At 52.8% G+C, this 27,412-nt stretch overlaps 6 protein-coding genes across 6 annotated transcripts; 3 read left to right on the plus strand and 3 right to left on the minus strand.

The window, feature by feature from the left end:
• Positions 1 to 669: 669 nt before the first annotated feature.
• On the minus strand, positions 670 to 1,123 carry JN550_006961 (uncharacterized protein; the record flags this gene model as incomplete). Its single annotated transcript, XM_049318757.1, has 2 exons — positions 670 to 933; positions 983 to 1,123. The coding sequence occupies 2 exons, from the start codon at positions 1,121 to 1,123 to the stop codon at positions 670 to 672; spliced, it is 405 nt and encodes a 134-aa protein (XP_049171196.1).
• Positions 1,124 to 4,116: 2,993 nt separating this feature from the next.
• Positions 4,117 to 6,992, minus strand: JN550_006962 (uncharacterized protein; the record flags this gene model as incomplete). Its single annotated transcript, XM_049318758.1, has 4 exons — positions 4,117 to 5,959; positions 6,045 to 6,402; positions 6,479 to 6,669; positions 6,718 to 6,992. The coding sequence occupies 4 exons, from the start codon at positions 6,990 to 6,992 to the stop codon at positions 4,117 to 4,119; spliced, it is 2,667 nt and encodes an 888-aa protein (XP_049171197.1).
• Positions 6,993 to 17,355: 10,363 nt separating this feature from the next.
• On the minus strand, positions 17,356 to 18,966 carry JN550_006963 (uncharacterized protein; the record flags this gene model as incomplete). The annotated part of the gene is made up of 3 exons (XM_049318759.1): positions 17,356 to 18,384; positions 18,441 to 18,840; positions 18,905 to 18,966. The coding sequence occupies 3 exons, from the start codon at positions 18,964 to 18,966 to the stop codon at positions 17,356 to 17,358; spliced, it is 1,491 nt and encodes a 496-aa protein (XP_049171198.1).
• Positions 18,967 to 19,196: 230 nt separating this feature from the next.
• Positions 19,197 to 19,463, plus strand: JN550_006964 (uncharacterized protein; the record flags this gene model as incomplete). Its single annotated transcript, XM_049318763.1, has 1 exon — positions 19,197 to 19,463. The coding sequence occupies one exon, from the start codon at positions 19,197 to 19,199 to the stop codon at positions 19,461 to 19,463; it is 267 nt and encodes an 88-aa protein (XP_049171199.1).
• A 2,243-nt stretch (positions 19,464 to 21,706) lies between these two features.
• JN550_006965 (uncharacterized protein) lies at positions 21,707 to 24,753 on the plus strand (the record flags this gene model as incomplete). Its single annotated transcript, XM_049318764.1, has 3 exons — positions 21,707 to 21,872; positions 21,998 to 23,098; positions 23,147 to 24,753. 3 exons carry the CDS (start codon positions 21,707 to 21,709, stop codon positions 24,751 to 24,753), a joined length of 2,874 nt encoding a protein of 957 aa, XP_049171200.1.
• Positions 24,754 to 26,467: 1,714 nt separating this feature from the next.
• JN550_006966 (uncharacterized protein) lies at positions 26,468 to 27,382 on the plus strand (the record flags this gene model as incomplete). Its single annotated transcript, XM_049318765.1, has 2 exons — positions 26,468 to 26,702; positions 26,838 to 27,382. The coding sequence occupies 2 exons, from the start codon at positions 26,468 to 26,470 to the stop codon at positions 27,380 to 27,382; spliced, it is 780 nt and encodes a 259-aa protein (XP_049171201.1).
• Between the last annotated feature and the right edge of the window lie 30 nt (positions 27,383 to 27,412).

Below are 27,412 nucleotides of genomic sequence, written 5' to 3' on the forward strand. Positions count from 1 at the left end.
ATAAAGATCTTAATCAAGTCGATACCAGTGAATGTTATGGCCCATCTTGACGGCAGGAATGTAGTATCGCTGGATGGGGGTTGCAGTAGGGATTCGGACACACACAAACGAAACGCAGAGAGTGGTGTAGAAGGGAGGGTTGATTTGTGGATAGCTAGAACTGTCTGAGACTACGATAAGGTGGGGTTGTCGGTAACTGCCACACAGGGCCGGGGTCTGGTAACCGCAGAGTTGGATGTTGCGCAGTATGATTCGGATAGAGACCGGCTGTATCAAACGAGTTGATCGGATTGATGCGAGTGAGGCCCTCCTACAAGATATCAATGATAGAGATCTTGGTGAAGTCGATACCAGTAGGACCACGATCATCAAACGAGTTAATCGGATGTGAGTAAGACCCTCCTGCAAGATATCAATGATAGAGATCTTGGTGAAGTCGATGCGAGTGAGACCCTCCTGCGAGACCCTCCTGCAAGATATCAATGATAGAGATCTTGGAGAAGTCGATACCGGTAGGCTCACGCTTATCAAATGAGTTGATTGGGTTGATGCGAGTGAGACCCCCCTCTCCTGCAAGACATCAATGATAGAGATCTGGGTGAAGTCGATACCGGTAGGCTCAATCGGAAAATGAGTTGATCGGGTTGATGCGAGTGAGACCCCCCTCTCCTACAAGACATCAATGATAGAGATCTTGGTGAAGTCGATAACAGTAAGCTCACGTTCATCCTCGTTACCGAAGAGGATCTTCTCTAGCGGAGGGTGGACAGGACCAAGATCACCCTCCTCGCCGTCGTAGTGATAGACCTGGGTATTGCCCCCCCAGTCGTCGGTAATGGAGGTGACATCAGGAGCACCAGCGCCGTCATCGTTGTAATTGGCATAATTGTAAGCGGTCTTCTCGACCCAATCACTCATAGGAGCTTCTGTGTGCTCCCAAAGCAGCGGGGGGGAGCGGGCTTCTCCTCAGAAGCGTCGAAACCGTCGCGTTTGTCACCAGCGGGCTTCTCCTCAGAAGCGCTGCGGAACCGTCGCCGTTGTCACCACCGCCAGTGTCTGTGCCATTGCCCCAGCCTGTAGCAGCAGGCTGCTCGGTGGCAGTATCGTTACCCCAGCTAGACATTGTTGGCTTCTGAGCGAGTCAACAGCTCGAGCACAGACTAGAAGGACCTTTTGCGCGTTGAGAACAGGTTATCGAAGCTTCTTGAGAAGCAGACTTTCGAAGTTGATTCGTCGAAGCTAAGAAGCAGGCTGTCGTGGCACCACAGGTGGGATCGTGGCTGTGCTGCAAAAAAAGTATAAAGCCAAGGGAGAGAGAAAGAAGAGCTCTCTCCACAGCTGTGGCGTTTGCTAATCACAGGTGGGGTGGATCACCCCTCCCCCACCATAACAATCACTTGCGCTAGCCCCCGTAACACAGGCTTTCAAAGTTGATTCGTTAAAGCTTCTTGAGAAGCAGTCTTTCGAAGCTGGTTCGTCGAAGCTTCTTAAGAAGCAGTTGAGAAGCAGTCCTTCGAAGCTGGTTCGTCGAAGCTTCTTAAGAAGCAGTTGGGAAGCAGGCTTTCGAAGGTGGAGGTGCAGGTCGGCCGAGATGGAGAAGTCGTTCCTGAGTCTAGCCGTTGCCTGTATTAGGATGCGCTTATTGATTGGGAGGTGTGTGCGAGTATGTGTGTGTGTTTGTTGAACAATCGATTCTGAATCGGTAAATTTGGTAAGCGATATCGATCAGATCTGTCATATCGGAAGTGCAGGTCAGCCGAGATGGAGAAGTCAGTGTGGAGTGTGAAGACCAGCCATCAGCATACAAATCAAGATACTTTCAACACCGGCACCGTCGACTATTCCAGCGGTGAATGTATACTTCGTGTGAGGACTGACTGATCAAACGTAACAGATCCGGGCACTGGAGAAGCTGTACGTCTATCATAGCGATGCATCAGGTCCACAGGAGGTGCGAAGGGGGATTTCATAGGGCCCGATATATACTCTTCATATTGTCCCCTTACATATGGAAAGAAAACTATTCAGTCTCCTTTGTAATCAAACTCCGTTTTGGATCATCTAAACTATACCTGACCTCCCTCTTACCTAATAACGTCATTGTTCTGATCCTAACTTATGCGCGCAAGCCAACGACTCACTATTCAAAGACACTCGTGGCAAGAAAAGGAACTTCGATAACGGAGATCCACAGCTTGTTATTCAATCCTTTAGAATGACTGAGGATCCATAGGCTGGTATTGAATTTTAAGGCGACAGCGGCTTCGCGGTATTGACCAGCTGTGGCAATCTTCTTGCGTTCCTGTCAAATAGCTTGTGCATTACAATAGCGCTGTCCAGGCCGAGGAGATGCTGGATGGCACTGACGATGTGTGGCAGCATGGGCAGGGCCCCGTCAATGATGTCTGGCGCCGGTACCTTACAGTCCCCGGAGTGGACTGTTTCAAGCATTTGGATCCGTATTGGTAGTTGAGATAGCCTCGTCAGGAACGTCGACCTTGACCTGGCCGCTGATGAGTATGATCAACTTGAAAGTTTAATGTGTCTGGTCATTTCCAGAGTGCAGTTAGGATGGCATGAGATGCCTGTAGCGTGTACTGATACATGTTCTATGTACCCACAGGTTTTGACATGGCAGAGCGCCGCAGTCAGCCATTATTGCCGCAGTTCATCTGTTGGTCTGGTGTGTGCGCAACCTTACTCCAGAGGGCCTTGGTCAGATGGCGCCTTTGATCGAAGCCGTGAGTTATACCAGCTCTTGGCGACTACAGTCACGGGGGATCGTCCACTTGGGCTTTGTGTTGCCCCTTGTTGTGGGTCTCCGCATGTAAGGTTCGCCAGTCCTAAGTTTCATCATTTACTTAGAATCAACAGTGGTCATACTGCTCGAAATGGAGACTTATTCGATTCACTGTGGCCGGGCTCTAGTTGGCACAGTCCTTTGAATGAATCTAGTTTGCTCATTGAAGCCATGGCGTGGAACACCTTATTCTTGAGGCTCGCGCAGAGCCCACCACTCTTTACGCATATCACTTCAAGCGGCGCCCCAAGGTAGTTCGGTCTCCTCGTTTCGCTGCTTCAAAGAAGCCGAATTTTATTTCTGGTACTAAAAGACTGAATATTCTTGCGAGTACTGCTCCAGAGCATGTTGTGGCCGCCTCCGAGGGTCGCTCCCTGTGTGCGGCCCTACTCCCAGGGCCTTGGGCCAATGGCTCCAATATCCTTTGCCTCCATTCCTATTTCCCCTATGCCGCCCCGTATAACGCACAGTGATGGAGTTTCAGCGCTGTTTACAGAAGACTTGCCCTGATATGGTCGCTGGGCGCAATGTCACCCTGTCTACCAACACTCAACTCAGTTAGCCGAGTGGCTCTGGGAGGGGTTCATCCTGCCGGCCTGGGATCTGTAGGATAGTGGTGGCTGCGGCCCCGCCCAATGCTTCTACAAGCTCCATAACGTGCCGCGCGCAGCGCTAGGTCCCGTATACTCGATTGGGAGCATGGTATGGGTCCAGAAGCCTGCGAAACACTATCGCCAGGATTCTCACACCCGTTTGGATGTCTGCTGATGCCGAGTTCATAGAGTCTAACCTGATGGAACAAGGATAGTCTTGAGCTCTTTTTGTCTGGTGTTCATGCCGTCTAAATCATGCATCAGCCCTCTAAGAGGGCTTTGGTAGCTGTGACCCATCAGTGTCATTAGCTTCACCTACACTGGCTCAACGCTGCTTTAGGATCGTTGTGATATATATGCGCAAGCAGATGTGGATAATTTCGAAGTATTGTTTGATCTTTTTCAGTCTTGTGATGTTTTATCTGTCTGTTATGGTACAAGTCTGTTGTCCCCCAAGAAACATCGATGTGCACAATGATAGCTAAGTTCCCAGCAATCTTCCAGCATTACTATCTTGTACAGCTCTGTGATCTTCGCCAAACATCAGTATCATGACTCGGGTCGCCTTCTGTTCATTCGGATCATCCGTTGCTGATATACTTCTATGGCCGTTCACCAACGCAACAGAGAGGCAAAGTTCATAGTCATAAGCAAAGCCGAAGCTGACATCCTCCGTGATCTTTCATGTTGTGGAAATAACAAGTAGCACCAGTGTCTTGCTCTCTAATCGGTATCTGGATCGGATTGTATGAGGAGTGAAAATTCAGATTCCAGGGTGGCGCCGTGGGCTTCTCGGATGTGGGCTACCAACTTATGCCTGTGACCAAATCGCTGGCGACATTCACATCCGGGGTGGCTGCATCGCTGAGGTTTGTACTTGGCTGCCCTTTGTCTCGGTGGAGTGGTCGCTTGAAAGTTACCAGGGTCATCCTTGACGTACTGATCCAGGGTGTCTCCCCTGACTCCGTGGTATTTGAGGTGGTCTCGGTACTGTGAGCGCGTTCCGAACACAACCTGGTGTGTACATCCGGGGTAAGAACATGGTTGGGGTTTGAAAGAGTCTTTTTTAATCGCCTGTCGTTTCAATTTGGGCATAAACTGTGTCAGTTGCTCTTCTCCTACGTCAGGATGGAACTCCATGATATGTTTCTTCAAATTGTTGGGTCTTCGGAAGGTCATTCCGCATCCTGTCACAAAGCAAGTGGTGGGTCGGTCATGGTGGTCTCGCTCGCGGTGAAGTCGAAGGGCATCAAGACTCTGAAAGACGGTATCTTCCTTGCAATCAGGCCATCCACAATGACGAGGCGTCCACTTGTGCTCGGCTTCGTGCGTCTGGAGTTGTTTCTCAGTAGCGTATCTGCCGCCACAAATGTCGCAGACGAAATCAAAAGCTTGTCTCATTTCAGCCTGGCAAGTATGGCTATGTCTGTCTCGGTCGAGGTGGCTGAGAAACTCCTTGTTACATGGGATCTTGGTACAGCGATGCATCTTACGCGTTGGGGGGTCTCTGCTTCCACCCGCCTCTGCGCAAAACGGAAGAGACGGTGCGCTGGTTGCGACTGAATACTCGTTCACGGTGCAAAGGTAATTGGCGAAGACATCAGGCTCTGCGTCGAGAATCGGGTCGGAGATGCCGATGAGGGGATTTTGCTCACCAACAAGTTCGGCGTTGACCAGGGTTTTCTTGGATTCGCTGCTTTGACGGACAGGTCTGGTTCCCATGTACAGCAGGTCTGGAAGCTCTCTCTCTCCACTCAAGGCCACGCCGGCGGCTGCGTGCTCACGCGAACTGGTGGGTTGGCCCGAAATATCTGCGTTGATCTGGGTCTCGAGCACTGGGACATCTGCCATACCATCTGGGACAGAATCATTGAGCCTCAGCTGGGTGTCCCGCCAAGTCTGATACTCTGCCATGCGTGCAGCTCGTGCGGCTCTGGCTCGTTGTGGTGGATGTTCTGGGTCCATGCCATTCTGGTCGCAGGAGTCTTCGATTTGCTCGGCGGCGAGTCTCTTGCGTGTAAATCGCTCAGAAGAAAAGTCAAGAGTGTGCTTCGCGCTCCGCGGGATATTCCCTTCAAGTCTTGCTTTCCACGTGTCGTGAAGGTTATGACCAACGTACCTTTCTGTGATGCCAGCTTTCATGGCTCCGTAGCTGTGCCCAAGTGCCAGACGTGCGGCCTCGATAGACATTGATGCGGCTGCTCCACCAATGTGGGCCATCTCTTTGGCTGCTCCTCTACGAATGTCATGGGGGGTGACGGGTGTTAGAAGCCCGGCTGCTTTAGAAGCTTCTCTCAGCATGGCGCCAGCCGCGTCTGCAGGAGAAGGGGTATCCAAGTTGAGTTTCCTGGAGGTACCTCCCATGGCGCAGATCACCGGTCGCTTCGGATGAGTCCAGACTACTCGCTTGCTGCGTCGCGCCCATGTATTCTGTCTCAGCTGATCCCATGATGTTTCTTGGACGGCGCCGACGCGTAGTGCATGTATGAGAACAAGCTTGATTGGGCATGCACAGTTCAGAGTAGGCTTGACCAATTCTGTGAGTTCATGACAGACAGATTCAACCCTGTACAAATGAACAGTCATATTAGCATCCTGAACTTTGGCGATGGTATGGGCAACAAGTTGCTGATTGAGAATGATTCCCATACCTTGGCCCTTTGGTATGCTTGAGAGTTACCGTGGCGGTGAATATCCTTTGGTCATCCCTGAAGTCCATACGCATGACAATGTGCTCCCAGCAGACACAACGAAGGTTATCGTCGTCGTCGGGGTCATCGTACCTGAAGGATCGGCGGACATCTCCGGCTCTGCCCGAAACGGCGGCTTGAAGGATCAGAGACATCGTCTTCATGATGATCGCGTCCCAGGAGAGAGTCCCATTTTGTATGGCATCGTGCAGCATACTTCTGCTGAGGAGGTGTACGGTTTCACTGGTGATCCACTGGGCCTCCTGCACCCGCTCCTTGGTCAGGACGCCATCTCGTTCCAGTCTTGCCAACGTAGCGGCTGTATTGCAATTGATCAGTCAACCTGTCATGGAAGACTGAAACAGTGGAGGGTGGTTGAGGTGGGTTGAACTTACTGAAACGGCGCTCATCGTGAGCAGTGACTTTGAAGTCCGGAAACTGGAACTCGCACCACTTTTTGATGTAAAAGAGACCCATGTCGAGATACCCGTACGAAATAGCGCCATTCTCGCCCTGGCCTTGGATCACTCCGGGGATGATAGTGAGAAATCTCTCCAGTTCACTAGCACTGGGCGTGGACTTTGGGCTATGCTTCGTCAAGTAATGCACTTCCGATCAGATGCAACACACTTACTCGAGCTTCAAGGTCACTTCGCGAACATCTTGGAATCTCTGTGCCCACTTCGACATGGCATAGTCAGTATTTTGGTTTCCGGTTCCAGGAGTGAGCTGTTTCTGGAATTTCTTTGACGAGAGACGATCCTCGGCGGCAGTTGCCAGCAATTTCTCGCGCTCTCGCTGTCGAGCTCGAGTGAAGTGGGCCGACATGTCACCTTTCCCAAGTTCGCCATCAGACGAGTCGAAGTCTGAGTCGCAAGGCTCGAAGTCTGGGTCCCAAGGATCGTTCATGGTGATCTCCAGACGGGCGTCTGAGAAGCTGACAATCAATTCCAGGGAGTGCGGAGTGGGAACAGAGCAGGCTGGGAGTCGAAAGAGACAGGAAAAATTGGATATTGAGTGACACCCAGTAGACGTTGGCGAAAAGTGAGGTCGACAAGGTTGAAGGATGAGACAGAAACGAGCTCTGGACGCAGGAGTATTCAGGTTTAAGTTGCTGAGAATCCAAACAGACAGTGGTAGTTACCATTTTTTGAGGTACTTTAGACCAAAGATTTACCTGGAGGGAAAGAGAGATGTGGCTATGGTTGAGGTCTGCGCCCGACGGAAGGCGCATCAGGAAGGAAGGTAGGTAGAATGTGGCCGTGACTGAGGTCAACGACCGATGGAAGGCGCATCATAGAGGGTAGTAGATAGAAGATAGCCGTGACTGAGGTCAACGACCGATGGAAACCGATTTAAAGAGAAAGGTAGAAAGAACATGGCCGAGGCTGAGGTCAACGACCGACGGATAGGGGGTCAGCGAAAAGGTGGGAAGAATGTGGCCGTGACTGAGGTCAACGACCGACGGATGGGGGATCAGGGAGAAAGGTGGGTAGAATATGGCCGTGACTGAGGTCAACGACCGACGGATAGGGGGTCAGGGAGAAAGGTGGGAAGAATGCGGCCGTGACTGAGGTCAACGACCGACAGATGGAGGCTTATGGAGGAGGTCGGGCATGGTGGAGACCAAGTTCAAGTACCATATTTTTTGCGAGTCGTCACTTCCACCGAGTCTCCCAACTATCAGGCTCCAAGCGACTCACATGACCCACGTCAGGGGATTGAACCGCTCAGCACTGTACCTCTCAATGGTGTTCCTACTTTCCACAATCATATGACGCGCGAAAGGCAATAGTGGTGGGACTCGTTCCTCGACATGAAGTAGTGTGACAGGTTGCAGATCTGGCGAGGATCTTGGGACCGAACACCTTGCATGCACCCAGTCACACGTTGTCGATATGCAGGCCCTGAGACCTCGGCTCGAACAATTCGAGCGCACTATGCATTTATCAGGTTGATAAATCAATGAACATGTCTGAGCACGTACAATATTCTGTGCAACGTTGCGAGAGTTTTGACTGCCCGTTCACACCTGTAAAGCACGAGAACCTTTCGGGTGAGGTACGCAACTAGCTTGCCAACATGTAGCCTATGGAATGAGGGCAACGACCTTGCGCAGGCCCCCTGCAACACACTGGCTCTGCAAAGGCGTTTCAAGAACGACTGATGCCCTCTGGGAGCTAATAGTTGATGGGAATTGGTCGAACATCAACCTTCTGCAAGCAGCTATACAAGGTTCGCTCAAGGGGCTGGTTGAAATGGGAAAGTATGTAGAACTGTACTAACTTTATCTTGAAATGAAGCCACATCCGCCCACAAACACCCTGCCCTCGCAGACACCATACCAATGTCCCTGAATTGCCATGACCTTCCGCGTGCAGTCCAGAGGGTTTGTCGTAATCCATCGTCCAGGGAACAGTGGGAACCTCCAAGGCGTATCAGTTCATATGAAGTCTCGACACCTAAATAGGCGCAGTAATCCTACCTCGTGTGGATGTAGATCGCGAATGGGTGCGCGAGTAGCACCAGCTCGAATTAAGTAGTGCCGATGCGGGGTACACCAACGAAAGACTACTTGTCTGTCACTTCCGGATAAATCGAAGGTCCAAAGAGCACACACTGGCCTCAAAGTACAAGCAGAGAAACTGTGCTCAAAGAGAGGACGATGACAAGGAGTCAGGACGACCAAAAAGGGGGGCAGTTTCGAGCACTGCCGGAATCTGTCCGATCTCACCTACTACGAGTTCGAGACAGCATCACGGCACTGAGACTACCCAGGCTGCTCAAGAGGTAGACGCAAACAGTTTCAAAGAGTGTATCCACGAGTACTACATGCCCCCCATCATATCAACATCACCATCAACATCGCCGGCAACACCGCCGCAACGGCAGTTATGGGATCCATGGTCTATCCCAGCGCACTTGTGGCAGTGGAATCTGGCTGGGTTGGGATGTTTCGGACCACTCCTATACCCTTCGACCTAGGTGGCTACAAATCTTGCGTGCGCTCTTGTTGACTCCAGTAGTTGGGCAATCTCAGTTACGATGTAATGCAATCATACATGGGGACAAAGTGTGCATTATTCAAGATAGCGGCCTATCTTGCCTATGCCGCTAAGACAAATCAAACTGAGAATCTTTCCTTCTACTGGACAATATGCTGCTTCGACGTTGGTGAAAGAGAGGAGAGCGCTAAGCTTAGATCTCTCCGCATCGATAACGTGGACAACGATGAGTTACTGTCAGAAAGCCATGTCAAGCCAACCCAAGCACCCTTGGCACAGGCATCGGTACGGGTGCTTCTTCACTCCAAAGCTTGGTGGCTTACCCTCAGAGCGTCGGTAGACCGTGGGGGCTTCTGACGATGGTAACGTTTTCGCAGTTGATATTTCATGGTTTCTTGTACCCAGAAGCTGTGTGGACTTCTTCCTCGCGGCTTTGGAGTTTGTTGTCAGGCTTCGGAAAGTGGCCCTCTTGACCACAGTTGCGGCGTGCACCACCGAGGCTTGGGGCACTCTCGACTCTGATAGCCCTCCTCGTCATAGTTGTGGCAGACAAGCTTCTTCTTGTGGTCGGCGCAGTCCGCTGCTCGGTGGCCCTCCTGACCGCAGTTGGCGATTGTGGTATTGTGATCTTGTAGTCTTGTGGTCTTGCGGTCTCGTGGTCTTGTGGTCTTGCGGTCTTGCGGTCTCGTGGTCTTGTGGTCTTGCGGTCTCGTGGTCCTGTGGTCTTGCGGTCTCGTGGTCTTGTGGTCTTGCGGTCTCGTGGTCCTGTGGTCTTGCGGTCTCGTGGTCTTGTGGTCGGCGCAGTCCTCGGCAATCTTCCTTTGCTCGGTGGCCCTTCTGACCGCAGTTGTGGAGGGGCCTCGGTGGCCCTCTTGATTGCAGTTGGGGAGGATGGTCTTCTTGGGGTCGGCGCAGCCCTCGGCGATCTTCTTGGGCTCGACGCAGCCCTCTGCTCGGTGACAATCCCGACCGCACTTGGATCGCCGTAAGGGGTTGGGTTGTCTTGTGCGAATTGTGCGTGAGCTGGACTAGGGCGGCGAGGATGGCGCGGTGTGGAACCGATGGATGCACTGGTACGATGCAGTATCGGAGCGCAAGAGCGTCAAGGACACCTGGAGCGATGAGGAGGACTACATCAAGGCATACCAGAGATACGCAGAGGATACGACGCAGTCGCAAGTGGGTCAAGCCACGAGCAAGGGGGAGAAGTTGCCGTGAGATACAGATATTACCCATGCTGTTCTGCGGCATCACGTTGAAGCACTGCAAGACAGACCAAAGCGACGAATCACGGGGTGGCGTGCCAGAGCCCGTCTTGAAACACTGACCAAGGAGTCGAACATTTATGCGAGTGTTTGGGTGGCAATCCCGGGGTGGGAGCTGTCTTGAGGAATGCCAGTCAATCTGCCCCTGTAGAGTTCGGGGTTGTAGCAGGTCTGGTGTCTGGCGTGTGTAAGGCCAGCCAACTATGTGACGCATCAGCTGGATCGCCTCGTTGGGCTTGCTGCAGTGCTGTCTTTTGCTCGGTGAACTTCTTCCCCGCAATACTTGTGCCATATGAGCTTTTTCAGCTGGGCGCCGTCGGTACAGTGCTTGGCCGTCGTCAACGTAGCAGTTGTGACATACTAATATATGGGAAACGAGATTCTTATATGACTGACCGGCGGTGATGGCAATCTTGTTGAAGGGGCTCACGTGAATGAATTGGAGGATATTGGGCAGACCGACTTTGGTCTTTGTGGCAACCCAGTGTGTGAGCCTGAATCTGTTCAGAAATAATAAGTAATTACTTCATAGATGATGACCGCGACCCATGATCGGTTTGTAACTCTACCATCGGCCTGATCACAAGTTGATACACATATACCAACGTAGAGATGGTCTGGAGATGGGCATGACCACATTCCATTCTCGACACACTGGTATTGAAGAGCATGAATGTTTGTATTATGAACAAGAGCCAGAATTCTTCGCCCTCCATTCCGTGAGCAAATAGTATCTAATTACAAGAGAACTGCCAACCACAAACCCAAACAGAAAGCAAAACATTACCATTCAATATTACCACCGTTGCCATTGTTTCCACCACTCCAGCCGTCAGTGCCGCCGGAGTTTCCACCACTCCAGCCGTCAGTTTCACTGGAGGCGGCGCCACTCCAGCCGTCAGTTCCGCCGGAGTTTCCACCACTCCAGCCGTCAGTTCCGCCGGAAGCGACGACACTCCAGCCGTCAGTTTCGCCGGAGGCGACGCCACTGCAGCCGTCAGTTTCGCCGGAGGCGACGCCACTGCAGCCGTCAGTTTCGCCGGAGGCGACTGCGTCGCCACCCTGGCTGCTCGGTGATCGCTGATTCGAGACGATGGCGACACGATGGTTACGGCGGAAGAAATCCAACATGCGAGCAAATGTCTGGGTTTTGACGGTCAAGGTCTCGCCGTCGTCGCCCTCAACATCCGTGGGCTTGGTCAACTCCCGCGGGTTAGACTGGTTCGCGGGAAGAGTGTCGATGTCACCAACGACAAACAGGGCACCGATCTGTCTAGTAACGCCAACGCAGATTCTCTGCGGATTGGCAGTAAAGAGGGGGCCAGTGCTGCTGTCGACACAAAGGACCAGGACAACTACTTGACCCTCGCGTCCCTGGAAAGAGTCGGTGGTGTTGACGGTGATGCTACCTAAGGACTTGGAATGCGCCTTGAGGGCCGCCTGCAAACGCACCAGGTTGCCACGGTAGGGAGTAATGACGATCATGTCGTCGATGTTCAAGACAGTGCTCGAGACAAGTTCGTCAACGAGCTTGACAGCCACGTCATTCTGTGCGTCATTGTATCGGGAATGGTTGGAATCAGTGATACACTCTGAATGCTCGCAGCTGAGAAAGAGAGGGAAGACCTTGTCTGCGGGAGACTTGAGCTTGTATTTGTCTTCGACCCAAGCCTCGATTCTGGAGGCCACGGGCTGGTTCTTGAGCTGCGCGGACTCGGCATATGAGAAACCTTGGACATGAGGGTAAATGAGCTCCTGGGCAAGGTCGAAGAGGCCGCTGGCGATACGCATCTGTTGATTGAGGACGAAACAGGGCTGACCACTCAACTTGAAGTGCTCAAGAATAGAGAGACGGGCATCCAAGGCGAAGAGGTTATGTTCTTGATCCATGACAGCAGGAGGAATCTGCTTCTCATCGCCAGCCATGGCACATGGGCGGCATGTAGGTCCCCAAACCATCAAGGCGTCGGCCTTGTTCGTGGCACCAGCCTCATCGAGAACGACGGCGTCAGCATCTTTCTGAAGAGTTTTGTACGGCTTGTCGCGACAGGCATGCGGGGTGGTGCAAATGAAGTCAGCAGCGGATATGATGCGTTCCAACAGACCCCGCAAGAGCTTGGCGGGTGATGGTTGGTCCTCCTCGTCGGTTTCGGCCTCGTCGGTTTCGGCCTCGTCGGTTTCGGCCTCGTCGGTTCCGGCCTCCTCGGTTCCGGCCTCCTCGGTTCTGGCCTCCTCGGTTTTGGCCTCCTCGGTTTCGGACTCCTTCTTGTTGATGTCGACGAACTTCACCTCTCCAGAAATGAAGCGTCGCAGGTCAGCAAACACCTCATCATTGAGGAACGAGTCGCGAATCTCGAAGAGAATGGGCTTGTCATGCTGGGCGAGATCACGACCGCCAGACTTGACAACCTTCAACAGCCATTCGCAAGGGGAAAGTGGGAGGACCCAACGGGAGGGTTGCCACTGGTTGGGTGGAGCGCTATCTAAAGTGGTATCCCCAGCCATGGCGATGAAAGCAGAAAGCTCAACATCAAACTTGTGACCGTGGATGACGAGGGGAGAATGGGTACTTCCAGATTCGTCAGCTTCGGCGAGCTCAACACCAAGGGAGCGTATGCGTTTGGCGATATTACCAACGGCGACATGGGTAGGTGCCGCGACGTATATCATGTTGATGTCATGGTGGGCGAGATAGAGGAGGGAAGTCAGGGCGAGCAGATGAGTCTTTCCAGAACCGGCAAACCCAAAGATGCCAACTAGACCAAGAACGCTACGCTCGAGGTATGTACGGAAACGCGCCTCAGTATCAGGGTTGTTGAGCATCGCCAAGATGGAGTCGACTCGTGCAGAATCACTATCAGTGAGGAACTTGACCTTGGGGGCATTGAGTGGTCCGCTGGGCAACTTCGGTTTGGCAAGTTGCTGGCCGAGTCTGGCAAGAATATCCTCATTGTCGTTACCACCCATCGGCAGATCGGCAAGGCGCTCCCTGATTTTCTCAAGAAGATCATCAGACTCATCGACGTCCTCCGACATAGGCTGGGGGGGTGGATAGAGTACAGTGGGGAAGCCGCGGCCCATGATGAAGTCACGCAGGTAGCTGTTCATGCACTGGCGTTTGTAGAGCTCGGCGGGGTCAGGGGTGTCCGACTCAGTAGTGTCTGGTTCGGCCGGGGCAGGGATCTCAACCTCAGTATCGGACTCATCTTGGTCTGACTGCTCGTCGTCGCTATCCTCCTCGGACTTGTCTTTGGGGGAGGGTGGTGAGGATTCAAACGTGAAGAGATTGACGGCAGCAGCCACTCGTCGTTTGGCGACAGTGAGGCCTGGGTCAAACTTGATGTAGGCTTCATCCCAGTGATCATTGCCGTCGGCGAAAGATGGGAATGAGGTCAACTTCAAAGCCGAGTGAGGCGCGTCGGGAGGGGGTCGACGGATCTTGAGGACGAAATTGCCGGAATGAGCAGGGGTGGGAGCCTTCGGGTCTTGGATGATACCTTCCTACGATTTCTCATCCGTGGCCTTAGCCTTCTTGTCCTTGGTTTTTGCGCCGTTGATGGGTGCCTCTGCAAACACAAGTGATACCAGCGAGCCAGTCTTGTTGAGGCGAGGGAGCGATCTACCGAACTGAGATGTCTGAAGGGCAGAAAGTGTCAGTACAGATGTGACTTGAAGGATGCAATGGGATGCATGGACGAAACTTACGAAGTCATCTGGAAGCTCTGCGATGGCATAGTACATGCTGGGGAGTTGCTCCTCTGCAGAACCGGGGCTGCCGATTGCAACAAAACGAAACTTCAAGGGGAAATGAAGAATCGCAGCAACATCTTGAGCGAGATGATAGACATCCTGGACAACAGATTGTGTGACCATAGTCAACGCTGCATTCTCATCTTCGTGTCTGACTGCAACAGGGAAGACATTGGCGAGAGGAGAATTGCCAATCTGGTCTTCGTATCGGGTCATGTCCCAATGGTGCCTTGGAAGAGTATTAGCTGATGTAGACATCGATGAGTGCATACCATTACTTACTTGAAGCCGTAGGGATAGATGGGAGTGTCACTTGATACAAGATCATGCTCGAACTGGCTCGTGGCTCGGGGCATAATGCTAGACTCCGCAAAGAGAAAATGGAAGGTGGTTTGGGTGAGAATCTCACGCAAGGTTCGGTGTCCGTCAATCTTGGTGCCCACATTGATGTAGTCGTCGATCTCCTGTGTCTCTCCACAGAACGGAAGACCAAGTCCATCAACGGCAGGCTTCATGCCTTCGCGTAGAGTGAGATGGACGATACATCTTCTCTTATCACTGGGTGGGAGTCCAGCGGCTTTGGCGGTCTCCTCTGAGAAAGGCTCGGCTGTGACATCAATGGTGCCAGGGGCGAAGCGTACAACCACCTGCAACTCCGGAGAAAGCTGACCGTCGGAGAAGCGGAAGAACGAGGCAATATTGTCGGCCGATCTTGGGAATCGAAGCGACAGTGCGACGTATGGGCGGGTGAGGCTGGATATTGCACCCAAGATGAGGAAATCTGTGGAGAGGTTCCCGGGAAGACCAAGCTTCTTGCCGCCAATGACTTTGTTGTCATCTGGGTAGAACAAACCACAGGGCTTGTGGCTAGCCTTGGTGGTCTTCTTGGGAGCCATGATAGGTGATGATTGGCGGGGTGGGAGAGAAAATAATATGACAAGACAGAGTCAATGTCAGGTGAGAGATGGGGGGTGGAGAGAGAATAAAATATGACAAGACAAGAGTCAATGTCAGATGAGAGATGGGGGTGGAGAGAGAATGATATATGACAAGACAAGAGTCAATGTCAGATGAGAGGGTAGGTGGGGTTTGGGTGAAGCTTAGATGCGCGCGTTCCACTGCTTGTGTTCGCTGTTCTGGCATCTGGTCAGCAAATCCTCTTCAAACGGTGGAAGCGGACGAAAAATTCAGGACTTACGATGACAGTATGGGAGTCAACAGAGCCGTGCAGTATGATGCGCGCGTGCGTGAGGGATCTTCTTGATGCCACGAGATGGGATGTCAAGTTTGCAAACCGAAGATGGACAAGAAGCGTTTGCCTTGTTGGAGTTGAGAGGGAGGATGGAGCTAAGAAGTGATTGCAAGGTTAGCCCTGGCAAAATAGCAGATGGTGGGGGCCAAATCAAGCGGGGTGGGTAAGGCTGAAAAAAATTGGGTGAGGTACAAAGGTACTTACTTGTGGAAAATGCGACATGGTGACAAAACCAACGTCCGAGGAGGAAAGATGCGACATGGTGACAAAACCAACGTCTAGAGGAGAGAAGAATGGCATGGCAACGAAGCCATATCCATAAGGAAGACGGGTGAGGTCACAAAACCAACACCCAAAGGAGGGACCAGGTCACAAAACCAAAGTCTCACGAAGAAGGGAAAAGGAAGAAGGGAAAGAGGGGAGGCAGCCTCGTTCGAAGAAAAGGGCAAGACGAGGCTGGGACCTGTGCTGGTGCCTAACAGCCGAACAATACCCAATCAGCTGCGCTGAAGCCCGATTGATTGTGGGCCCGGATTCTGACAGGAATTGAATCACGTCATTTCATGGATTACAAACTGCGCCAAATTGACTCGACAAAATCATGTCATGACATCCTCGGATTGTGGTAAACTCTCCACGAGACCCCCCAGTTCCGTGAAGCCTCCCAGCTGAGATATAACCAATTTAGCTCCTATCAATCGCGTGATGTAAATTTCCATTTCAAATATTTTAGGGCCTCGCTAATGGCGCTGTATCAAATCTGCTGTGTGTGCGGTATCACGTGAGCCCGCCCCCTAAAAATTAGTGGGAGCCCCCTGTAAGCCCACTAAATCCACCACCCACCACGACCCAGCCTAGGCACCTAATAAGACCGCGAGATCAGCCTTAGAACGCGAAAAACGCAATAAAATTCTAATATAGCAAAAACAATCGTTGCGATTCGTTGATCTCATGAGGGCTGACGTGCTGGCCCGACTACGGATCGTTATGCCGGGGCCTTGGAGGCTACCCGCTGCATATCACAGTGCCTGCTGGTGTTAAAGTAGCTGCTGCGCCAGGCCTACTGTTGATGTTTGCGCACGAGGACCAAAAACATAAGCTGTAGTCTGTCCACTAGCAGCTCTCGCCTGTTTTTCATTGCCACTTTGTATGTTGCCACCTCTCGTGCCTTGGCTTTTCTAAGTGTTGCTTCGTAAAAATCGCTAAGTCTGTTCGCTGGGCCGGTAGTTTGGGCGTAGTTGATAGCAGCTAAATTTTGGGCCTCGTTAATGGCGCTGTATTAAATCTGTTATATATGCTGTATCACGTGATCCCGCCCCCCAAATTCAGTTAAAGTCACTTGCAGACTCTTGAGATTCAGTTGCCATTAGCTGCACCCAAGCCACCGGCCCGGCGAACAGACTTAGCGATTTTTTTAGGGGCCTTGCTAATGGTGCTGTATCAAATCTGCTGTATGTGCTGTATCACCTGACCCCACCCCCTAAAAATTAGTGGGAGTTCCCTGTAGACTACCAAGACTCAGCTGCCATCAGCTGCGCCCAAGCCACCGGCCCGGCGAACAGAGCGATTTTCTGATACCATCCTATTAAGTGCAATTCACCCAAATTGCTGCAAAGTAGGCCGTTTTTTCACCCATTCGCAACACCATAGATCCTCTTAGGATTTTGCTTCACAATCCTTCCGAAGGAGGTTCTTACGAGATCAACGAATCGCAACGATTATTACAGCCGATCGTGATGGTGAACAGTCAGAAGGCGGTATCGAGGTTGAGAAACCCATAGACCTGACGACGATAGAGGACGATTAAAAGACAAATAACACAATGCCACAATTTTTCAGGCTGACCTCACGATCTTTTTATTAGGGGCTTAGGTGGAGTGGTGGTGGTGGATTTAGGGGGCCTACAGGGGACTCCCACTAATTTTTAGGGGGTGGGGTCAGGTGATACAGCACATACAGCAGATTTGATACAGCATTATTAGCAAGGCCCTTGCCCATATTTAAAAGATAGCACCTCCAAGGCGGATCGATACAGATTTGGTCTGAGTGTAATTTGCCAACGCTGCCTCACCAAGTTCACGCCCGATACCAGATTCCTTGTAACCTCCGAACGGAACAGCGTGCATGATCATATTGTACTGGTTGACCCATACAGTACCGGCCTTCAGTGCGTTGCTGACGCGGATGGCGGTGTTCAGGTTCTTGGTGTGGACGGCAGCGGCCAGGCCGTAGGTGGTGTTGTTCCCCTCCTTGATAACCTCCTCCTCGGTGGAGAACTTGGCAATGGTGCACACGGGGCCAAAGATCTCCTCCTGCATGATCTTCATGTTGGGGCTGACACCGCTGAAGATGGTGGGCTTGATGAAGTAGCCCTTGTCGCCGTGACGCTCGCCACCGACCTCGACCTTGGCACCTTCCTTCTTACCCTCGTCGATGTAACCCATAATACGGTCGTACTGCAGCTGACTGACCTGGGGACCCTGGAAGGTCTTCTCGCTGAATGGGTCACCAACCTCGTTGGCGATAGCTCGCTTCTTGAAGGCCTCGACGAACTTGTCGTAGATACCCTCCTGGACGTAGATACGCGATCCAGCACAGCAGCACTGGCCGTGGTTGAAGAAGATACCAAAGTTAACCCAGGAGATGGTCTGCTCAATATCGGCATCGTCAAAGACAATGTTGGGAGACTTGCCACCCAACTCGAGGGTGACCTTCTTGAGGTTGGACGAGGCAGCGGCCTTCAGGATAGTTCTGCCGACCAGGGTGGAGCCGGTAAAAGCGATCTTGTCAACGTCCATGTGTGATGACAGGGCAGCACCGGCAACGCGGCCGAAACCAGAGATGACGTTAAGGACACCGGGAGGGAATCCAGCCTCCTTGATAAGGGTGGCGAAGACCAGGGCAGACAGAGGGGTCTGCTCGGCGGTCTTCATGACGATGGTGTTGCCAGTGGCCAATGCCGGGCCAATCTTCCATGCGAACATGAGCAGCGGGAAGTTCCAAGGGATAATCTGTCCGCACACACCGAGCTAGGAGACAAGTGTCAATTTCGCCAGCCGCAGATATGACGTCCCGGGGTACTTACAGGCTCCGAGCGTGTGTAGGCAAAGGTATCAGGGTCGGTGTCGATAGTCTTGCCAGTGATCTTGTCGGCCCAGCCGGCGTAGAACCTCAAGCAGCCGACAACGGCGCCGACGTCGCCCTTTGCCATGGTAATTGACTTTCCGTTGTCAAGAGACTCGACGGCAGCCAAAAGCTCCAGCTTCTCCTCGGCGAGATCTGCCAACTTCCACAGGTACTTACCGCGCTGTTGCGGCGTGACCTTGCTCCAGGCACCTTCGAATGCCTTGCGGGCGGCAGAGACAGCAATGTCGACATCCTTCTCAGTAGCTTCCGAGACACTGCAGAGAACCTCTTCGGTGGATGGGTTGATGACCTCGAAGGTCTTCTTGTCGACACTCTCTACCCACTCGTTGTTGATGAACCTGGAAGGTAACCAGAATTAGACGTGCAAGGTGAGAAAAGAGAAAAGGAGCCTCATTCACGTACAATCCAGTGGGCTGCTCATACTGGCCAGTGACTGGCGTCTTGAGCTGGGCGGACAGAGGCATGGTACTTGCGTATTTTTGGTTGAACTGGGGTATCTTGATGTAAAAAGAACAATAAGCTTAGTATAGTCTTGTCGAGTCACGATCTCGTTGACTTATCGGAGTATAAGATCGGAGAGGGGTAGTAGGGAGAAATGTGAATGAAGGTTATTCCAATGGGTAACACAGATCGAGGGCACACGGCATAATAAATAATCAGGCGGGGTAGGCGGCGAGCTGTGACGCCAGCTAGGATGGAGCTACATCCCGAGTCCGTAGCGCAGTGGAGGGAAATGTGGATAGACAACGACCACGACGTCGCGGGACACAACAATACGCCGAGCACTGCCCTCGCCTCTCCTGGTCCCCCCAGCGTCCTGGCCCGTCTCAAGCTAGTACGAGCTACCACGGTGCACGATGTTGGCAAGGGGCCCGAATGTTCATTGGGGCAAACTGGCTATGGCTCCATACTCGTGGGGATGGTCCAGAGGCGAACATACTCGAACCGGTCTGGCGGTTAGCATAGTGGCTGCAAGTGGGACTTGAATGGGATCGAGGGCTTGGCGAGAAATGGCGAATCACAAACAGTCTCACGAGTCCCAGTTACCCAATTTCTGCATGAGAAACCTTCTTCTGCCCGAGTTTCTTCCCACCCTCGCCCAGCGTTGCCCCTGCAACCCGTGGATTGGGAAGCTGTTCTACAACTGTGGTGAGTTACTAGTCGCCACCATTGGTTGGGGTCGACAAGGTTGAATTCCACCCCTTCGACCCCTCTGACGTCTCCGTTTCCCCGCATCGATGGACCTGGCTTAAACGCCGAACGGCCAGTGAATGAGACCCCAGCCCAATTTCCCTAGCGATCACCAAACCAACTCCGGAACTCCTTTTGTCGGCCCATTCGTCCTACCGTCTCACCCAACGGTCATGGGGACGGGTCGACGGGACTTGCTTTGGGCTGGGCCTGGGCTTCTAGATCCTCGGTCGATGTGCTTCGCGTCAAGCATCGGCTTTTGGGGTTTGCAACCAACTGCTTATCGACATATCCACCTCAGGAATTTGGGGTCTGGGGTAAGCTTATTTCGGATGATGACCATGTAGCCGCCCTGACAACTCCAACGAAGGACTTCATTTCTCACGGGTTGTTCGGATTGAGGCCTACTGTCATTATGGTATGTGCATTCGCTTAATCACTTATTAATAACGACACGAGAAACGCCTGAGAATTATCACTCCTACCGCTGGCGGGGCTGGTGATAGGGATAGGTTATGTCCGCCTAGCGGCTGCTGGCAGCTATCGTCCGGACGGACCCGCTAGAAACGTACTGCGGCACTAAGGCCGCACCACCCTGGGCTGCATTACTTACCCCACCTCCACTAGCTGCCCCTCGGCAGAGTCTTTCAGCCCCAGGACGAGGGGATCTGCATCTTCATCACGGTCGGCGTTTAGCAAAGGGAGTCGGAACCTGGAAACGGATTCGGAATCATCTGCTTGAGTACCCCGTGTGCAACACCTGCAGAAACTGGCGTGACACTCCGTTTGACGAATTCATGGCGGAATATATAGTTGAAAACCCGTGTCCTCGAGACCAGATCAGACGCCGAAGCTAACTTTTATTGCACACGCTGATGGGTACGTCACTTCGGGGCAACTCGCAGCGAGTTGTCAGTGGCTCACAACTTCGGCACAATACCTCACCCTCGCGCTACCTGGAGCAAATATAACTCGTACACTCGATACAACACGTTCCCAATCTCACGAGACTCGTTCCACATTCTGCAATCTCCCTTTGAGGATAGGCCACATTGAAATCCCTCGGGCCAAATGGAGATTGCGTGCGCATCACGCGTCTTCGGCCAAAGGGAAGTCGATTAGCGCCATGACTCGAGGCATTATGCATGCGTTGTGCTGTGACTTGATAAGCGTTGTGCAATATGTTGATGGCCTAACGGCGCCGAGCTGGCCAGCCTTGAATATAGAGATCAGCCAATGGGTTGGCTTGCGCGCGTCGCGGATCTCTATATCGTACGATACCCCGTATTAGTCAACTTGTGCCTTGTAAGAGAACGTGGTTGCTGGATCCGGGGGTCCGGGGTGAAGGAGAGTTGCCCCCGCTTACAAAGTCTCGAACGTGACATCTTCATGTTGAGTCTTCATTGGCGGTGCTCAAGTGAGCATGGAACATCTTGCCTCGTCTCGAAAACAATCAATATTGGCAGACATACACGTTGGTCGTATAGCCATTGGCCGCGCTGCATAGCTAGGCAGGTATCCTGAAGTCTACTTCACTGCTGAAAGACCCCAACTATTAGGGCGGTTATAACGCTCGGTTACCAGTGCCCCGCGGATGTGACGGTGACCTGAATGTTACCAGATCTTATCGCGATAAGAGGCATCATGTTACCGGCGCATTCAAGAGAACGACAGCTGCGCTGCGCAGTATGAATTAACGCAATATTCGCACGAGTAAATCAGGAAAATAGTCGTCTAGAGTTTCGGAGTACCATTTGCGTTATGCGCGTTGCGCGCGCCGTTTTGACATGATGTTGGAACAAGTGACTTGTGTATCACCGTTATCGTTATCGTCGGGGCAAGAAATAAGGGCATCGCGATCGGCGCTGGCCGCCAAATTTTCCCCGACGTCAACTTCGAGAGTACCAGCCCGTACAGTAGTCCATAACGACGTCGCCATTGGCGTCGCAGTCGCTTTTGAAGGTATTGGATACTGTGACTGTTCAATCGCCTGGCCGCGACCTTGTACGCGCCATGGATGAGGATCTGATGGCTGCCCTTGAGGCGGCGGCTGCAGCTGCTGAAGCGCATACGGCGCACGACAATCTGGCTCATGATCTCTCCCAGGACCTCACTCAGGACCTTTCGCAGGAGTTTCCCAATGGCCTACCGCAAGATCCTCCGCTGAACATCCCTCATAGTGAGTCGCAATCAGTGATCCCATCCCTGAGCAAAGATCTCCATCCTCGCGATGCAAAGAGGTGACACCTCGGCGCGAAAGATCTTAAGCCTTCCATCTGGACATGGTGGTTAACTTCCCGTCAGGTCCCGAGATCAAAGCCGAAATAAAGCATGAGTCTCCTAGCTCCGAGGCCCAACAAACGTCTCCGCTCAAACGACCCCGGACGCCGCACATCGAGGACGATCATGATCATGGAGGCGAGAAGCGGCAAAGGACGGATGGGGACGCAGGCATACTCGAGAACCAGCACGAGACGGATAGCGGCATCGCTGATATGAATGAGATTGTGAAGATGATTGAAATGGCCCAGCAATCTGCCGCCAAGCCAGAGGCGCACGAGGACCACCCGATGCCAGATATTCAAGACGGAGATCACCACACAAGTCACGACATTTTGGACCATGGAATTGACATCAACAGCATAATGGCCAGCATCAACAACAGCCTGGAAAGTGGCCACGAGGGCACCCACGACAGCGAGATGCATCACGACCTTCTAGACCATGCCCTGTCAGGGGCGGACCTTTCCTTGTCCTCTCAGATGACGCCCAAGAAAACGATCTGGACAAACCCGGTGCGATATACGCGACAAACCCATTTGCTCCCCACGCTAGGCAGGGTGGCAGTCGATATCTTGAAGACCCTGTCTGAGAATTCGCTCGAAGACACGATCGGGACCTTGGGAGAGCCCGAGTCCCAAGTTGCCAAGGAATACGTATCCCTCAGAGGCTTCTTTGATGTCGTCAAGAAGCAGTTCTCGGCAGATTTCTTGCTTCTAAGCGCAGACCAATTGGACATTACTAGCCCGGAGGACAGGGATATCCTCCGGATCGCGAACCTGGCTACAACGTGTGTCAGCATGTTCGGAGCGAATGAGCTTACTTTTCCCGACCTCGAGCGGATATTCGTCAGCACGTTCATACCCTATGGACAGCAAATGTCGGCCCAAGTTGCAGAACTGTATCTTGGTCTGAAGACACAAATGTTCCTGACCTTGCTCGAGGAGGAGCAAACAAAACCAAGGGATCAGGTACTCGAGGAGTTATTCGTAACGAACCAGAAGAGTGCGTTGGAGAATCACCATCCAGACCTGCCTCTGTCGCAAGCAGAGATAGACTTCTTGGCCAACGCTGAGGAGAGGAAAACCATGCTGTTCAACGAATCTGGTGACGCAGCAAGTATTCGTACGTCTTCCGCCCTGCTATCGGCGTATCGATCTAACTGTGTACCAGAGACCCTTAGTCAGCAATTCATCTACGAATCTTGGCTCGATCTTGTGAGCTCATGGTTGAACGACAACATGACGGATATTGAAAAGGTTGGATCTGGACCCACAAGTTCCTCTGCTGCTGCCGACAGCTTGCCCCTATTCGATGGCACCCACGATAGTTTCGACGGAGGGTTTGACATCGATGCTGCCATCGCCGCAGCAGCAGAAGCTGCTAACAATGCTGTGGGAAGTGGCGGCGACTCGTCCAATATCCATGACGACCTTGCTGCTCTCTTGTCGCGTGCGACCGAACAGAGCCACACCCAAACAGAAAACACGGGCATCCCCTCTACTGTGATGACATCGAATGAGAATGCTATCCAGACTCGAGACTTGGCATTGCAGATGGTGGCGCGGAACCAGTATCACCCAACTACCGTGCCCCAGGCAAATCCTGTACAGCCGAATGGACAGCAGCAGTCAAACGGGCAACAGCAACAACCATCCCAGATGCAACCGCAGCAACAATACTATACATACAACCAACAGCCCAATTCTTCTTTGCAGCAGATGGGCGTACAAGGCGAGACTGTGGAGTTGCCTCCGGGTCAAGCTGCAGCCTCGGATGTACTATACGAGAGAGCCAGGCAAGCGGCCGCCGCTCGATCAAGTACTCATGCGCGCAGAGAAGGATCGCACTCCACGCGGCGACCATGGAGTCCCGAGGAGGAAAAAGCCCTCATGTGTGGCCTAGACTTGGTGAAAGGGCCGCATTGGTCACAAATTCTACAGCTCTTTGGGCAGAACGGCCGGCTTAGTACGATCCTGGCCGAGCGCACACAAGTACAACTCAAGGACAAGGCCCGAAATCTGAAATTGTTCTTCTTGAAGACCAATTCGGAGATGCCTTACTACCTCCAGTGTGTCACAGGCGAGCTCAAGACGCGTGCTCCTACGCAAGCAGCGCGGAAAGAAGCAGAAGAACGTGCTAGAATCAACTCGGAAGGCGACAAGGCCCATATCAACGGCATCATGGCCCTGGGAAACATGCAGAATGGCCATGGACAGAGGCCAAATCCAACGCCCAATGGAGCTATTCCCAAGAGCACAACCCCGGGCCAAGTGGCATCTCATCCCCAATCACATCCCGGAACGCCACAAAAGACCGTTGCTGCTCACCCCAACGCGCAGACCCCGGGTATCCCGGCTGCACAACCGGTGCACCTGCAGCACAATGTGTCGCGCCCTCAGCCGCCCACAACTTCCCAGCCGCAGGGCCAGCAATCCCGATATCAGCAGCAACCGCAACATGCTCACCCTCCTGTGCAGTCCCAGCAGCAGAACCCTCAGCAACAGCAAGCCTTCCGGCAGCAGCAGCTGTCCCAGCACGCGCAACCGGCGCAGTCACAAGCACAGCCACAGCCTCAACCACCGGTACAGGCGCAACCTCAAACTCAGGCGCAAACATTCTCCCATGTACAGCACCAGCAAGCACATGACAGCCCTGCGCAGCCTAAACCTGAGGATTGCGGGGTGAAACATGAACCACTCAACGACGAAGAAGCCGGTATACTAGAGCTGAAGCGTCTGATAGATCAAGAGGCCAACGCCTCAGCAGCAGCGGCCTAGGCCAAGCCTCGGAGTTCGTGACACCCAGAAAAAGAGAAGTGATGTGGATGTTGATTGGCGCTTGGGGGAATGCTCATTCGGTGTGGCGGATTATCGGGGATTGAGTATAGCGATTTCACGAGGATTTACATGGATTTTACCTCTATTGGCACATGATACCCCCCCTGCCACGGTGACCCACCAGTGGCTTATAGATGGAGTAGAGCATGACTAGCTGAATGATGAGTTATGACAATATCCCAGATGAGATTTCTGGGGTTTTGCTGGACAGGATATCCTCTTCATGTATCTGTGTGAAAGTAGCAATTCAGGCCAACTTCATTCGCTCAGGCCCGAGATTGTGATCTTGCCACAAGTTCAAGATACCGAAGGGCTGGTTGCTAGCCGAGCAAATATGGCCTTCATCTTGATAGGCTGCCTCATGATACTTATTGGACATGCTGCCGATGCAGCTAACCGTCAGATGACTCTGGTACCCGGTTTGCCTTTATGATGCAGTCATCTTAGTTGTCCTGTCCCACCTGAGTGAAAGAAGATTGCCGCCCATGTCGGCGGTTGACCATGTTTCGGGCGCCCTGTTTGCGCACTCAAACGTCATGTTGGACAACACAACATGCTTCCGCTACCCCCAAGATGCCGCGCGTTGATCGGCAGGTGTCAGAACCTTTCGGCTGCAGACAAACGACATCACCGGCTTGTCTGGCGCATCGATATATCTTTTATCTCAGCTCCGACTCTCGTGCCGTATTTGAGATGCACCGTGATATTGTGTCTTAATTTGTCACTTTACTCAATAGACATATCACAGCCCGACATGCTGAGTGGACTACGAGATGCCTGGCGGTATGGGGACCGCACGCGTGCCATCCTCTACGACCCCAAAGATCGCTGCGCAAAACCAGGGTGTAGAGGATGGTCTCAAAGAGCGCGTACCGGTACCCTTAGCAACCAACTGGTTGTTCTTAGCCATCTCTCGATCTACTGCAACGAGCATGCGTGTGCCAAGATCAACCCCATCACTGGTGTGCTGTGCACGAATGCAAGCAAGAGAGGGGAGCCGCATTGCGACCAGCGTGAGTTGAGTCCGGCGCTATTAGTCATACATATTATTGTAGGCCGTTTGAACTCACAAGTATTTGTAGACATGATATGTGCAGTTGATCACTGCACGAACAGTCGCAAGAGCGGGAAACGAAGACATAGGTTTTGTTTAGAAGACCGTCAGTACCTATGAACGCTCTGGCTCACTTCAACTACGATAAACTTATGCTTCCCAGATGCCTGCCTCTCCAAGAGATGTAACGAGATGAGAACCAACAAGTCGACAAACAGCAGAGCATACAGGTTCTGTGCAAATCACACCTGTAGTTACGCCCTCTGTGAAAATCCAGTCAAGCACGAGAATTACAGCCGCTGCGAGACCCATACGTGTGCCAGCGGGGGCTGTATGAATCTCGTCACTCCGAGTATAGATCCTGCCAAGGTGGAGAAGGGTGATCGGTATTGCGAAGATCACAAGCGGTGCAAGGCGAGCGGATGTGACGCACGCCTACAGGTTGACGAAACCGGACACGTCTATAAGCATTGCCTCCAGCACTACTGTGAGTACAAGCACGGGTGTGAGGAGGCGCGACAGCTCCCGAACGTCGCCTGCCAGAAGCATGTGTGTAGGATGGGTACCTGCCATAGGAAGATTCATTCCACAGCGAACGCCATGTTCTGCGAGGACCACGAGTGCAAGCGCTCCGGCTGCACCGAGCGGAGGTTTCAGGGGCTTACTACGGACTGGTGCGTTGTTCACGTATGCAAGGAGTACCAGAACGGATGCACCAAGGAAGGCGAGCCGGCAAGAGGAAACTACTGCGAGAATCACGAGCGATGCGAAGAACCCAGTTGCAATGAAGTGAGATTCATCGAGAATGGGAAAGTGCGCCACAAGTGTGCGAAACGTGAGTCATTCTCGTTGCGAAATTTCCTCATATAAGAACTGCCTTCGGGGGTTATCTGCCCTCGGACAACCACCATCAGAACATCGACCGTGCCTAGTATATTGATTCAGCTATACTCACAAATGCATTCCGCAGATTTCAACCCCTGCGGCTATAATGGCTGCTCGAACCCGAAAGACGGCAAACATCACTGTACCAAGCACCGGTGCGAGGCGAGCCCGGACTGTGTGGCGGTGCCCATGCCCATGTCGGACTACTGCGCGGCGCACAAGTGCGCCGTCGTGGACTGCCGCGCGCAGAAGCGCGTCACCACCGGCGCTTTGCCCGTCAAGGCTTTACAGGCCATGGACGCCTCGGGCCTGCATATGTCCATGTTCGCGCTCGGCATCTTCTGCGAGAATCACCGGTGTATGCACGATGGCTGCAACAACCAGCGCGAAGGCGGCGACGGCGCCAAATTTTGCGTATCCCACACGTGCCGCAAGAAGGACTGCGTGCGCGAGGCTATCGACAAGGGCCCTGACTCCGGCTGGTGTCTGGAACATGCCGACGAGAGCAGCAGCAGCAGCAGCAGCAACTACTCAGGTGCTTCATATTACCGGCCCCGCCGTGGATTTCGTTCTCTTTCTTCTGGATCGCGTTCGAGAAGAGCATTTTCTTTCCCATCTCCTTGGTCGTAGAACAGCTTTCCAATCTTGTTCTCTCGTCTA

Source organism: Neoarthrinium moseri (assembly GCF_022829205.1).
Source record: "Neoarthrinium moseri strain CBS 164.80 chromosome Unknown scaffold25_Wmoseri_CBS_16480, whole genome shotgun sequence".
NCBI classification, from domain to species: domain Eukaryota; kingdom Fungi; phylum Ascomycota; class Sordariomycetes; order Amphisphaeriales; family Apiosporaceae; genus Neoarthrinium; species Neoarthrinium moseri.